Source organism: Pleurodeles waltl, chromosome 4_1, assembly GCF_031143425.1.
Source record: "Pleurodeles waltl isolate 20211129_DDA chromosome 4_1, aPleWal1.hap1.20221129, whole genome shotgun sequence".
In the NCBI taxonomy this organism is placed as follows: Eukaryota; Metazoa; Chordata; class Amphibia; order Caudata; family Salamandridae; genus Pleurodeles; species Pleurodeles waltl.
The window spans coordinates 326,965,113-326,979,696 of record NC_090442.1 but is presented as its reverse complement, the minus strand read 5'-3'; the positions used below and the strand labels follow the sequence as shown (position 1 = coordinate 326,979,696).

The 14,584-nt window shown below is 40.9% G+C and overlaps 1 protein-coding gene across 2 annotated transcripts in view; it reads left to right on the top strand.

Annotated features, from left to right (window-relative positions):
• The window catches only part of ANO2 (anoctamin 2), a 1,564,866-nt gene that overhangs the window by 1,043,249 nt on the left and 507,033 nt on the right, over positions 1 to 14,584 (top strand). For both annotated transcript variants that reach the window (XM_069228438.1, XM_069228439.1), the window contains one exon: positions 3,889 to 3,972. In XM_069228438.1, coding sequence (XP_069084539.1) covers positions 3,889 to 3,972 — 84 coding nt within the window. The remainder of the gene's footprint in view (positions 1 to 3,888; positions 3,973 to 14,584) is intronic.

The following is a 14,584-nucleotide window of genomic DNA, read 5'->3' as shown; positions in this document are numbered from 1 at the left end:
AAGCCTGCATCCCTCAGCATCAGGACCACTCCATTGTCATCTGTGGCGGTCAACCTGTAAAGTTTGGATCCTGCTTGAAAACACTCTGGTATCCAAAGTGTTCATTCTGACCCCCCACCTTTGTCCTGCCGGACTTGGTCTCTCAACTCTGGCCGGAGTGGTTGAGCTAACTGTTTCAAACTATTCAAAAGTTTCAAAACTTTTTGTTGGCCCACGCTTGATGGCGGTTGATTTAAAAGCTATTCATTGCTTATAAAATCTTTGTCTACTGAACCCTTCAGTGGATTTGGATGATTTAAGTCTGTAAAAAGTAATAAAAATAAGCTATAATGTTATAAATTGGTGACGTGTTTCTGTTGTGTTGTGTGACTGTCTTATTTAGTTGTTTGATGCTGTGAAATGCTTTACACATTGTTCCTTTGCCAAGCCTTACTGCTCACAGCCACAGCTATCCAGAGCTGAGCTGAAGGTTAAGAAAACGTGCCAGACTGAACCCAAGATGGCATTTGTGAGTGTACTGTACGGTAAGACTAGCCAAGTATATCATATAGTACACCCAAATCCTCCGAGTAAATATTTGAGCCTGAGTCTGACAGGCCTCCTGCATGTAAAATGTATATTTTTGGTAAATGTTTCTTGAACTGGTGGGGTGCAGAAGAGTGAACATAGGCTTTCCTAGACACAGATACATTAGCCCTCATTCTGAGAATATATATCCATCTCTTGTAGATAAGAGGAATTCTGGTGTGATCACAGGAAGGAGATCCCGTTGGTGTAAGTGGATCCATCAACTGTATAGTCGGATCCATCAATTAGATCAAGTGCACAACTGCAGCTCACTTCCCTGACAATGAGGATTTTTAGGGATTTCACCTTATGCTTGACATGTAACCCAGAGCTATAATAAGGGCATGTATGTGGGGGTTTACAGTGGGGCCTGTCCTGCAGCGGCTGATGAAATGCCCACACATTGCTGACTCTCCTATGATCCCATAGAATAGGTCAATAATATGGTGATGCTACAGTTGGAGTGATATTTTTCTGTAGGAGTAACCGAGACCTCTCATGGAAACACATGAGCCAGAAACAAGGCTGTGTTTTACCTGCCAGCAATGAAGCACAGCAACTGCTACCCGTGCTACTATGTATAGGTGTTGTAACTGCAATACTGCACATATTGAAAAGCAAAAGTAGAAGTGGCTTAAAAACATGTTACCTTGGTTACAAGTGCACATGTATGAGAAGAAATCAGGTTGATGCACAGGATGTGTTTATCAATTAATCATATTTTTAATATAGTGAAATAGGATATGCTAGCTCACAGAGCAACCTGATTAACCCAGACCACAAAGACCATATTTATTGGGGAAACATGATTTGGGGTGATAATTGTAGTTACTTTATACAGAATCAGCTTTTGGCTATGTCATATTACAGTTTGTATATAGTTAGGCTTTCACCAATTGCTTGAACTTGTAGATCCATATAGCGTATACTTAGCAATGGTTAATGGGTGTATTCATTCATTATTATTGTATAGCACTTACTAAGTGGCTATGGAGCCCTTTATATAGAACACTGTACAAAATCCACATTTTCAGATCATTGTTGATGAACCCATTTTTTAATTTTCTAAAAGAAACAAGAAAAATCAATTTCACATTTTAAGTTGATAAATCAGATATTTCTTGAAGAATTAGAAACATGTGCCCATAAATAAAAGACATGAGGAGAGGGTTAGATGTAAATAACATGCCACCCTTCTGCACATCAAAAACTGCCTGCCATTTCCCCAAAGGTGAAATCACCTTTATGTTCCCATTTTGTAAAAACTTTAAGTCTTCTGATTGCCTTCTCCAGTTCCTTGGGCATCTTTCTCCTGCCATGTTTCTACTGAGGTCTCTCATGTTGCTTGAGTGACGATTGCTTCCTTTTCAGGGAGAGCACTATCAGCCACGAAGCTCAAACGTGGGTCTGTCAGAGAGCAGACTAGCTTCTAAGGGCATGCACATTTCCTCTGATTCTCTTGGGTTTTTGTTTACCAGCATAGGGCTGAGGAAGATGGTGGCACATGGTGTATAGGCACCTTTTAGAAGTGACCATTCTTTGGGAGGTATTCCCCCAGATGATTGCCTTCTTTTGCCCAACCTATTTTTGTGTGCCTCACATTAAAGCACTGTGCAGCTCCTGATAAGTGGCTTCAGTGGATCTGATGGAGAACCTTGCATCACAACACTGTGCGGCTGCTGATTGCTGCTCTTTTGCCCCGTTTCTATATCCCCAAAACCAACGGGTTATGGTTTTTGTCTCCTGGGCGAGGGAGGTACCTTCAGACGCACTTTACATATAAGGTTTCCCACTCCCACAGTCTATATAGAATGGACTTAAACCTTACCCAGGGAGAACACTGAATGTAAGACATGGATACAGGCCTGCATTTCCAATCTCAGCAATTTGTGGATTTACTGGCACTTGTGAACTACTTTTGATCTCATTAATACAATCAAACGACTAATCACCCCTAAAGTTGCACCGAGGTATTTTTGTTACTGAAGTGAGATGTGTATTTTACCATCAGTGCATTTCATTTTAGAGACGACCTATATAAATCTTTAAATATACACACTTCTAAGGCCTGTTGCCCAAAGCAACTAACAGCTCTTGGCGTTTGAGGGGCATTTAAGTTAAAAATACAGTTGAAATGGGAGATGACAACCCTGGAGAGGAGCTAATCTACTGGATCCAGACTCCCTGAAAGAACTTTCCATTCACCTGATCAGCTACCGTACAAAACACTCACGGATGTCTCCGCAATATTAATATGCTGAGAGTTGAGGCGAAGAGGCCATATAGGTCTGTCCTATTTTTGTTTCTGTCATTTCTTTGTAATTTATATGTTCAGCCCTAGATTACATGCAGATACACAGGAAAAGTCTATTTCAAAAAGCTGAATATATCAACAAAAACAATAACACTCTCTATTTAGAAAAAACAGTAGAAAGTATAAAGGCAAAATTAATTTGATGATGTTTCCGTATTTAATCCTGGAGCAAAGATGGGACATTTAGCCTAAGGCCAATAGTGCTCTATTGGTACAAGGCCACAAAACGTCTTGAAAATCTGATTTTTTTCAAATTACAAAACATACCGTGAATTCTAAGGCCACGGGAAAACACACTGGCTTTGAACAAGACACTGAACATCGTCAGTACAGTTGTTAAAACTTCCTGCCTATAGCCATTACACCCTATTCTAGAAATTTGACAAAGAAAATACTCCTAATCCCGTTAGAGGAGGCAGTTAAACAAAATATCAGTTTAATAAGAAGATAACAAATGAACAACTGGAAGATAATAGTTCAAACAGAATGCCATGAAAAGTGATGTTATGATTAAAGTTTTCTTTAGAGTTTGCATTTGTATTAGTTTTACACACTGCAAATGTTTTTAGTTCATCTGAAAGTCACTCTCTGGAACTTGATAAAATATTTCTCTACAGTTATACATACATATTTTCAGCAGAAAATATGTTATGTACTTTAAAATAGCACTATAAATAGTTACGTTTTTTGTTAAAGATTGACTTCAGCTGTAGTACATGTCCAACTGCACAACACCTTTAATATGTTCTTTCTCCTTTTTCACCATCAATTCTGCACCAAGGAGCGTATAAAGGTTTGGTTGATTTTTCCATTTAGATATACCTATGAGTGTTCTGCAAGTGTTTGATTCCTACAGTTTTCGTGGCCGTGTATTAATTGTGTCTGATGGTTGAACCTCCGATTTTGACCCGTGTCTGGAGTACCGTACCTTTGTCGTGTTTGACTTTTTTGAAGTGCGCACTCTTTGCTGTTTTCCACCCTAACTACCTATGTTTTCGTTGGGTCAGGAACACCCGAGGCCAGAATATGAAACCAAACTTCTGCAAAAAAAGAGAATGAAGGCAAGCGATAGCGAAAGCAGCAAAGTACCGGTAAGATTTTAACTATTTTTGAGAGTGTTACTTTTTTATGTGATGTATATCTCGAAAAATCTCCTATCGAATGGACCTTTCATATTTAGGAAGAATTGTGAGGCGTAGTAGTTGTTAGAAATTCAAGATATGTGGACACAGAGTACCCACTCACTTTATACTGGAAGAACAGACGCTCTACAAAATAGGTCTTTATAGACTTTCATACAACTGGGTGGAAAGCGACCACCCTGCCTCAACAAGTACAGCATAAACTGTAGGCTTTATCACATAGCTTGATGCAATATCAATCACTCAGATCACCAATCTAGTTGTAAAGAACCCATTGATAAATTAAAATAGACACTCCGGAGAGTCACACTACACAGTATTATCAATGCAACTTAGATGCCACCTTGGCTTGCCCTTCATCTCAGATCTCCCCCCCACCACCGCTCAGGACGTCATCCATGGATGGCTCCCACGTCCCCACACCTCATCAAATTATTTCTCAGGACACTCACATGCTTTGTACACCATGTTTTCATTGAGCATGCTCTAATCCAAGTTGGCCTCCCATTTTCTTTGTTTTGTGACCACACTACTCCCCCACTTTTTAATTATGTCCCACTTAGCTACTATTAGATCTACTATTAGAGCTGCATCACAAAAGAGCAAGGCAGGTTTGTCACCCACGCCCTCGTCCGCAGCAGACTGGATTACGTCAACGCACTTTACGCAGGAACAACGGCCCAGCTCCAGAGGAAACGTCAGCGCATTCAGAAACGCCTCCGCGCGCCTCATTCTCAACCTCCCACGCCAAGAACACATCTCAGTCCACCTCAGAGACCTTCACTGGATCTCCGTCAACAAGAGGATCACCTTCAAACTCCTCACTAACGCTCACAAGGCTCTCCATGACACAGGCCCTGCCTACGTCTCAGTTTCCATGTTCCCACCCGCCAGCTCCACTCCGCCAACCTCGCCCTTGCCACCATCCCCCGCATCCACCATACCACAACTGGCAGCAGATACTTCTCCCACCTTGCTGCCAAAACCTGGAACTCCATCCCCGTCAACCTACGTCTGACCCAGGACCTCCTGACCTTCAGGAAATGACTCAAGACCTGGCTATTCGAGTAGTAGCACCCCCCCCAGCGCCTTGAGACCCTAACAAGTGAGTAGCCCGCGCAACAAGTGATTGATTGAATCTGTCTAGCAACTGGTCTCTCCATGTGCCTATCATCTGGGGAGTCAGATCGATTGTTCAGTCTAGAACCTCTGAGAGCCACCTCCCTACTCCCCCCAGCTTTTGCGGAGGAATGGACAGTCCCATACGGTGTGGAGTAGGGTTCCTCCCTGTTGACATTCAGCTGTCTGATTTGGTCTTACTCATTCAGAATTGTCTCGATCGATTATAGTAGGCCTTGTGGAACAGTGTCAGTTGTATCAGCTGAAAACTGGCCTGAACGCCTACTTCTTTGGTTTATCTTCAGGCCACACCCTAGTCATCATCCTCCAGCCTGCCAAGTGTATTGGTGGCTTTTTTTGTGTCTCAACTGGCACCTCTGTAGGTGCTGGCAGCAGAGGTAGTCCCTTGCTATCATACAGACGCCAGACATATCCTTCCGGATCACTTGCTCTCCTCTCCGCCATCACCAGTGCTACCTGTTGAGATTCTAAGGCCCAGTTGTTGACTGTCTGTAATTGGGTTGCCCAGTGATATAATCACAGATCAGAAAAAACTATGACCCCATCTAAGGATTTCACTGAAAAGGATGACCATGCTATTCTTGGGGATCCACCCTCCAGGGCAGGCCTCTTGTGAGTGCATTCACTGACCTGAAAATGATTAACCTTCCCAGGTTTTAGTATGCACAGGGAACTGTGTGTTCTGTGGTGCATACTAAAACCTGGGAAGGTTAATCATTGTTTAAAGAGCTGCTTTCCCCAAGAGGGGGAGGGGGAGCTTCTTCCACCGTTCATCTGCATTTCTATACAGATCCAGGATTATTTCCACATCTTCTGCCAGGAATAAATCCTGATCTTTTGATATTTGAACCCCTGGGATTACCGCCAGTCCTCAATCATCTGTTTTCCAGATAGCAGAAATACAATATATTTATTCCAATCAATACAGAGCTCTGAAAAGGAGCCAAACACACAATGATTTCCAACACCCTTGGGACCTAGTGATCTGGGTCAGCGAGATGAAGCAGGACATAATCTTCACATAGGGCTACAACATCTTCACAATCAGGGTCCCACTCTAGCCTGCGCAGTAGCACATCTGTTCACCAACATAATGCTAAGGGTTTGATCACCATCGCAAACAGCAGTGGTAGAGTGGGAATCCCTGCCTGATGCCCATGCCCAGGGAGAACTCCCTGGAGAAAGCTCCATTTAATTTGACCCTGGCCAGTGGGTCATCATAGTAGCCTCACCCATGACAAAAACGTCCCCAAATCCCATTCTTTGGAGGATAGCCATAAGATATAGACATTCCAAAGTCAAATGCCTTTTCGGTGTCCAGGGAGAGAAGGAGCATTGGCACAGCAATACGTTAGCAACCCGTCAGGCAGCCTGTCAGTCTGAGAAGATTGTGTCTGGTGACCTGATAGGGCACGAAGCGTGACTGATCAGGGCCACGAATGTGGCAATCACCTATATGTGGTAATTAGCCAGGGCTTTTGGTAGGATTTTTTGCTTCCCAATTCAGGAGAGATACGAGGCAGTAAGAGCCACAGTCTTCTTTAGGCACCCCTGTTTGTGGAAGAGTACTATTGTTGCTCTATGGGGGCCACTTGGCAAGATCCCCGCTCCCAGAGATCTGATGTACATCAACCAGAGAAGGCCCATTATATGTGTTTCATACACTTGAATAAGTCTGGGGGAAACCTGTTTGGCCCTGTGGACATTCTGCTTTTTATTTAGCTGATTGCCTTGGCTAACTCTCTGTCTGAGAGGTTCTCATCTAGGAATTAAATCTCTCCGTAATGCAGGCGCCAGCACCTCACCCACAAATTCATTGAGGGCCCTGTGGTCGCCCTCCCACCCAGCCCTGTAAAAGGTCTCCAAATGTGTCTTCTAAAGTCACTGCTGTGATCCCCATTCACCTGCTGAATTTCTGCTATCCATCTCTGATCCTCCTCCTTCCTGGCAAGCTACGCCAAAAGCCTGCCTCCTGTGTTACCCACTTCATTAACTTTGCCTTGCTTTGCCCTGTAGGTTGCCCTTGCTTCTTGATGGACCAGTGCCCTTAATTCCTCCCTCCCTGTCTATATCTGGCCCGCCATGACCAGGGTGGGGCCCCACTGAGCCAGTTGTGCTTCAAGGGCCACTACCTCTTTCTCCCTTTCTTTTCATTTGCCTGTAAAGACATCCCCTCAAAACAATCTTGTATGCCTCCCATAGTGTAACTTCCGATTCTACTGTCCCTGAGTTCTCCCGAAAGTATTGGGTCATGGTCTCCTGTCAACCAGTCTTCCAGTCTCTTGGATGACCACTTCCTGGGAAGTATGGCAAAAATCAATTCGAGGGAGCAACATTCTTCAAAAATCCAAAATGTTTTAAACTGACTTTTGGAGGTTAGGTCTGGCTGAGACGCACCCCTTTCCTGCCCTCTCCTAATCTAATCAAGAGAGCACCTACCTTTCTGGGTTTGCAGGAAATGGGGGAGGTCCTGAGCTGCTCCAAATGTCCTTCCCTCCTTTGAAGTCCATTTGGCTGCTTTCCTTCATCCTGTGTTCCCCATCTGCTGAGGTAGATCTCCTCCCTCAGGCAAATTCTTTGTCTTCAACCCAGGACACTTCACACCTCATCAAGGCAGCCTGGCCAGGCTGCCAGAGGCTGGCCAATCAGAAAAGGGCACTACGGAGCTGAAGTCAGCAACTTTCAGGTAGAGTTCTAAAACTCTTCCTTGAACTATTTATATTAAAATCAAAAATGGGAAGTTGTTAGATTTATTATAACAAGAAGTTTGATACCAAACGTGAGCTAGTTAGTGCCTTTGGAAGTTTATTAGTTAAAATAAAGTCACCCCATTTTAGCCTTTGGAGCCTATTCACTACAGTGAGGAAAAAACAAATGTGGCTGTTTTACCCCACCAGGGTTTATAATAAAAAAAATGTACAAGATCCCTGCCTATAGTTACAGAGCACCCAGCTCTAGGGGCACTTAGGGCACAGCTTAGGGGTGACAACAAGGCAGGCCTGCCTTTACAATGACACTGGGCACCTTTGTAGTGCACCTATGCTGGGGTCCCTAAATCTATATGCCCAAGCATATACTAGGGACCTATAGGTAGGTCGACGTAGCCAATTATAATTAGCCTATTTTGCATATTTACTTTACACAGAGCACTGGCCCTGGTACTGGAAAGCAGGACCCAGGGCACAGCCAAGAGTCAGTAACCACTAGTATCTGTCTAAAAGGTTAGGGGTGACCAGAGCGAAAAGAAGACCTTTCCTACATCCTTAAATTCAGATTTCCATGTTATTACTTTATTTTATTTAGTATTAGCACATTATGTATTTCCCAGCAAAAAATAAACACATATATAAACACTGACTGCCGATCATTCAGTCTCAGGTCAACAACGAATACTAAAACATGAAACTGAGGATGACATTCAAATACTCCAAAACTTTCAGAGTAGAAATGTCAATCAATATGTAACATAATATAAAAATACATAACAAGTAACACATGTAATATGCTTCTTTATAGCTATCCCAGGGTTTGTGTGAAATTTATAAATCACTTTTTCTCTAGCCTCTTGTCATGTTACAGTATGATCTTAACCCCTTGATGGCAATTATGACAATTCTTTCACAGTTTTCTTCTTATGTATTATCTATCTATCTATCTATCTATCTATCTATCTATCTATCTATCTATCTATCTATCTATCTATCTATCTATCTATCTAGCCAATTAATACATTTTAGGTGAAAATGCAGTGGTATAAAAGTCTGTTTTTAAATTAACCTGGGAAATATGGAAAATATTGCAGCAAGTAAAGGTAAATTATGTGACATTGTCAGACAGTTTCTCTGTCAATGTCATTTTTATCCATTGAGAATAAAATAAAATCTGTTGAAATCTGAAAATTATGTGACCATTGCTTTAAGTGCACAGGTATACAGTAAGTATGCAGTAAAAGCTGCAACCACAGGATCTCAAAGTATACTGACCTTTGTTGTCCATTATTTTGTAAACAATGTGTTTATGAGAGGTAAACAAAACACATTGGCCCTCATTATGAACACGGCCGGATTTACCGCTGTGTTCATGCTGGCGGTCTAAACACAGACCACCAGCCGTTGAGGACTTTCCCGGCCCAATAAAGAACATTACACTGGGCAGGTGGGCGGAAACAGTGTTTCCACCAGCTGGCCCAGCGGAATGCTGGACCTGGAGATTGACGACGGTTGTCAATGACGCAGTGCATTGGGTGCAGTAGCACCCGTCCCGCATATCACTGCCGGTAAATCGGGCAGCAACATGCGTGACGGGGCTGTGCACGGGGCCCCTGCACTGCCCTTGCAAAGTGCATGGCCCGAGGCCCTCATTCCGCCAGCCTTTTCCTGGCGGGGGACACCGCCAGAGAAAGGCTGCTGGACACAGGTTCTTTATCCGGCAGACAGCGCTGCCCTGTCAGATAAGGAACTCCGCCATAGTCAGGGTGCCTAGTGGCTGCATGGATCACGCCATGAACATTATATGGCGGTCCGGACCGCCATGCCGGTGGCCAATGTTCATAATGACCGCCATTATTTCTAATGACAATCAATGTTCATCATTAGCTGGCACATGAAGAAAACAGTATATTTCTTACATCCACAGGCTGAATGTTTTTTTGTTTTTTTTTTAAACAAAGAAAGGGATGTTTTTAGTCTACAGTTCTATATTCATAACATCATAATTAAGTATTTTCATTTTATTTCAGTAGTTGAGTATTTGACTTGCTGTTTGAAACAAATATTCTCCAGTTAAAAAATGAAAAATGCAGCTAACTACCCCAAATTAAACATGTAAACTAAAAATTGTGGAAAGAGAGTCTAATGTGGTGCTATATTATATAGAAGCTGGCAATCATTCTGTGAAAACCTGCCTCTAGTTTCCTCATTAGTCAATTTATGAAGCTTCTAGTTACCTGTATTAAACACATGACATGGCTTTTCAACTGCAGTGGACTAATTGCTGTTTCAATAATAATGTGCCATTTTAGAGCAGTCAACTTGTACCGTGGAGGTCACCATGTAGATGGTGGCCACCCTGTCGGGAGTTTGGAGGATGGGTTTTTTCGTCAGTCAAACTTGAAATGAGGCCCTTTATATGTCCAATTGGAATATGCCTGAAAATGCTCAAATAAAGGCATCGAATACAATGTCCAAAAGAATGCAATTCTCATCCTATGGTGATGGGGAGAAGAGTTGTGTTTGTGTGTGAGTACATATACAGTCCATTGAGGCATTTCATTGTGTTGTTAGTCAAGAACTATTGTAATTATCCAAACAAAAAGACACTCACAAATTTGACAATCTATCGAGGCAACAAGGACAAGCTTTAAGGACTCTTAGCAAAGATCCATCTATTGTCATAAAATCCCCAGACAATGGTGGGAACATTTTATTAATGAATTGTATTATTGAATTTAAGGGATTACAGGGTAAAAGCCCTATGACAACTTGGGGACCAGACCTGCTATGAGGTTACCACTTGGGAAATGTACAAATATTCAATTTCAATATACAATTACCTTTTGAAAACATGGGTTGCTGAGGGACCTCTTGACAGTGATGATTTCAAATTTCTAGAAGCAGATCATGCAATCATTCCTTGCATATATTTTCTCCCCAAGATTCATAAAAGTATGAAATCACCACAAGGAAGACTGATTGTCTCTTCCAGTGGTGGTTCTCTTGAAAATATAGCTATCTTTGTGAATCATTTCTTGTTTCCTTATGTTGTTAGATTAAGATCATATTGTCAGGACAACATAGATTTTTTGAAGTGTATTCATGATATTGTTTGGGAAAACAGTTACTACATGATCATGTTGGACGTATGTTTCCTTTATTCTTGTATTGATCAGAAAAAAGAGGTAGAGGCATGTCTTTATTTCCTGGGAAGTCGCCCCCTACAATATCTGAAACCTACTTGTATGCTTGAATACATGATCTCTTTCTGACTGGAAAATAATGTCTTCATATTCGAGGGTACACTGAATTGCCAGCATACAGGGACAGTGATGGGCACCTGTTTCACCTCCACCTATGCAAATGTATTCATGGGCTGGTAGGAGAAGCAGGTGTTCTGTACAAAGGCCCATAAGGAACATCCCCAGTGCATACCGATTTGGGTGAGGTGCCTAGACGATCTGTTCCTAATCTGGGATGGTGAGATCACATTAGCTCAGAAAATCCTTAAAGCTCTGGGACAAAATTAATTTAATCTGGCATTCACACACAGGATATGTAATACTGGTCAGTTTTTGGATATTGACATCACTACATTGTAAGGGCACCGCAGGGAACACAATCCTATATGCCAGAAGCCACCACCCCTTGGCTCACTCGAATGGAGCATCCCTTATGGGAAACTCCTCAGGGACAGGTGCAACTGTAATGAGGATGCTGGTTTTGCCAGGGAAAAGAATCTCATTGTAGAGAGATTTTGCCAGAGGGGTTATCCATCAGGCATTTTAAAACAAGTTACAAACAAAATCGAGCACATCTCGCAGGAGCAGGCTTTGTTTTCCAATATTCCTAGAAAGGATAAATTATAATGTTTTGTCAAGATGTCGTGATAGCCCCAGTTGGAGCTGTTGTGTTTCTAAGTGCTATACTAGGATTTTACCTTTAAAACCTCTATAATTGCTTGTGTATGTTGGAATTTTATTGTTTTTGGTCTTGTTTTAAATATTGCCTATATTTCGAAACTGGTGTGAAGTACTTTTGTGTATTTTCACTGTGTTACTATTTGTGTGTACAAATACTTTTCACATTTCCTTTGAGAAAAGACTGACTGCTAGTGCCAGACTACCGAGGGGGTGAGCAGGGTTTTCTTAGCTATGTGACTCACTTGCCTTGATTAGAGTGAAGGTCCATACTTGGACAGTGTGCAAACCACTGCCAACTAGTGACCCCATTTCTAACATTAGCATAGACAAAATCTTTAAAAAAAAACAGTTTGTGAACTAATCTGTCATTTTAGCACTTTAGGTTTTCTTTCAATACTTTGAAATCTAACGTACAATTTTACACTGAACTAACAGAATTTCAAATCTTAAAAATAAACAATCAAATAAAAAAAGAAAATTAAAAAATGTATTAAGAAGCACACCTACAAGGCTAGGCAGAGACTCTCACATTTTAGGGCATTAAAATGAAACAATTTGTTTTGAAATTGTTAGAATTAACAATTCTAGATAATGTTTAAAAATCAGAAATTATATCAAAGGGGGGATTACAGTGCTCAATGGCATGGCTGAATGATTCACACTCAGAGCTGGAGAAACAGCATTGCAGATTGTATAAAGAAAAGTCCCTCTGCTTGCTTGTTTGATAAAAAGTGGAGGGGAAGCATACGTATAAATGACATCATTCTATTTTGGTGAAAAAAAACATAAAAATAAATAATGCTATGATGACTGGGCATAGCACAATAGATTTGATAAGGTTAGGATTGTGTCTTCAGGAAATGAATCAGCAGACTAATCTTGCTTCTTAACAAGATAAGTGTTTTTTTAAGCAGAGCCATGGTCAATGGATTAACAAACAAGCCTAACCTATTTCACTAAGCAGTGCTAAAAAAGCATATATTAATCATACTTCCCACCTCCAATTGTACTTCAGTCAGCAAGTAACTATGCTGAAAGCGCATTTGGTGGAACATGTTGCAGAGAAAAGTACCAATTTCATATTGACTTTAAAGCAAGAGTCCACAATGATGTCTGACCTGTCTTGAGTCTGATGCGATTGAAAGAAATCTAACTTATTATCCCTGGGAGCCTGCTCCATACGGGGCCTTCAATGCATCCATAGCAAAATAACAAATAAAAATTTTTGAAAAAAAATAAACATTGTTGAGCAAAGGATAATTTAATTCAACATTGAAGAACCTAATTTGCAACATGAAGGCAGTAACAGTTAATAATTATCAGCTCTAAGTGAGAACGAGAAAGATGATTATACAAGATGGCCACCCTCTACTAATCCTGGTGTGCCTGTAATTAGGACTAGCCTATTTAACTGGTTAACCAGCTTTTTGTTATCTTTCGATGCTAGAGTCCTTACCTTCAGACTCTACAGATACCCATGGTGTCTTTATTTCCTGGTGCTGCACTGCCTGAAACAATGAGGTGAGGCTGGGGACTGTACTGAAGCTCTTTGTCTGCTTACGATTTTCCTGTTTAGAGAGGCAGGGTTTTAGCAGGTAAGGAGTAGGCTTTGGCCTAGGATCTTCTTTGTCACAATACTAAAAGAATTGCAAGCTGTCTGGTGTAACACTGATAAAACATATTCACAAAGATATGGCTGGTCTGTCAAGCTTCTGACAATGAAATTAAAATTAATAACAACAAACCTAAGACAGAGCATTTAATTCCCATTACTGCAAACATTCTTCCTATGAACAAGCGTCTGTTAGACCTAGAGCACAACAATTGCAGACAATATCTGGAGAACATATTGCCAAACCTTTTAAAGTTGAAATTTCTTGGTAGATTTTGGATTGATAAAGTACACCACATCCCATCACACTCTAGACCAGGTCGAACCAAAATAGGACAAGTTACATATATGTTTTTTCATCATAATCATTTAGTGATACCAAGAAAGGCAGCAAAAGAAATTCCATGTCCAATGGTTAATGGCAATAAAATCTTTACACATCAGGATTTGCTAAAGAAACTGCTGCTATACATAAGGAATTCTGGTTTGAGTATGGTCTTTCTGACCCTTCAATCATACATGTATGGAAAGATGACATCTCTGTCATTTGATCACCCTGAAGATCTTTAAGCATTTCCCAATCATCATTTTCCTCTCTCCATGGATACACAGAAATTTCAAACCAGTGCTACTATATATTGATTTTCATTCACATATTGCCCCTTTTTGAATAACATAAGTTATTTACAAGCTTTTCCTCATCTTGCTACTCTTGTGCATGCATGTGTGCATCAGGACTATTATTTATCTTCTCTGTTGTCTTTTTATCTGTTCTTTTGTCTGTTTTGCTTTATCTCTTTGGTCTAATTTTCAGAGGTATTTTACCAGCTTGCGTTCAACCAAACTATTCTGTTATATTGCTTGTGACTATTTTTACTTTTTCCTTATAATGTTTTCAGGTATGGATAATTCCAACAAGATTAAAATTGTTTCTTTTAATATTAAAGGGTTCGGTTAAAAATATTAAAATATCAGATTATTTGTCTAGGCATAAGGCTGACAATTGTTTATTCCAAGAAATACATATTGATGACAAAATTGTATCCTACATGCATGAAAAATAGGTTTGGCACATTCTTTCTTCTCCAGCCATAGGTAAAAAATGTAGAGTGGCAATTTAATTCTCAAAGAACATCGAAATACAGATATTAAAACCTCGTTCTGATGCAGATGGC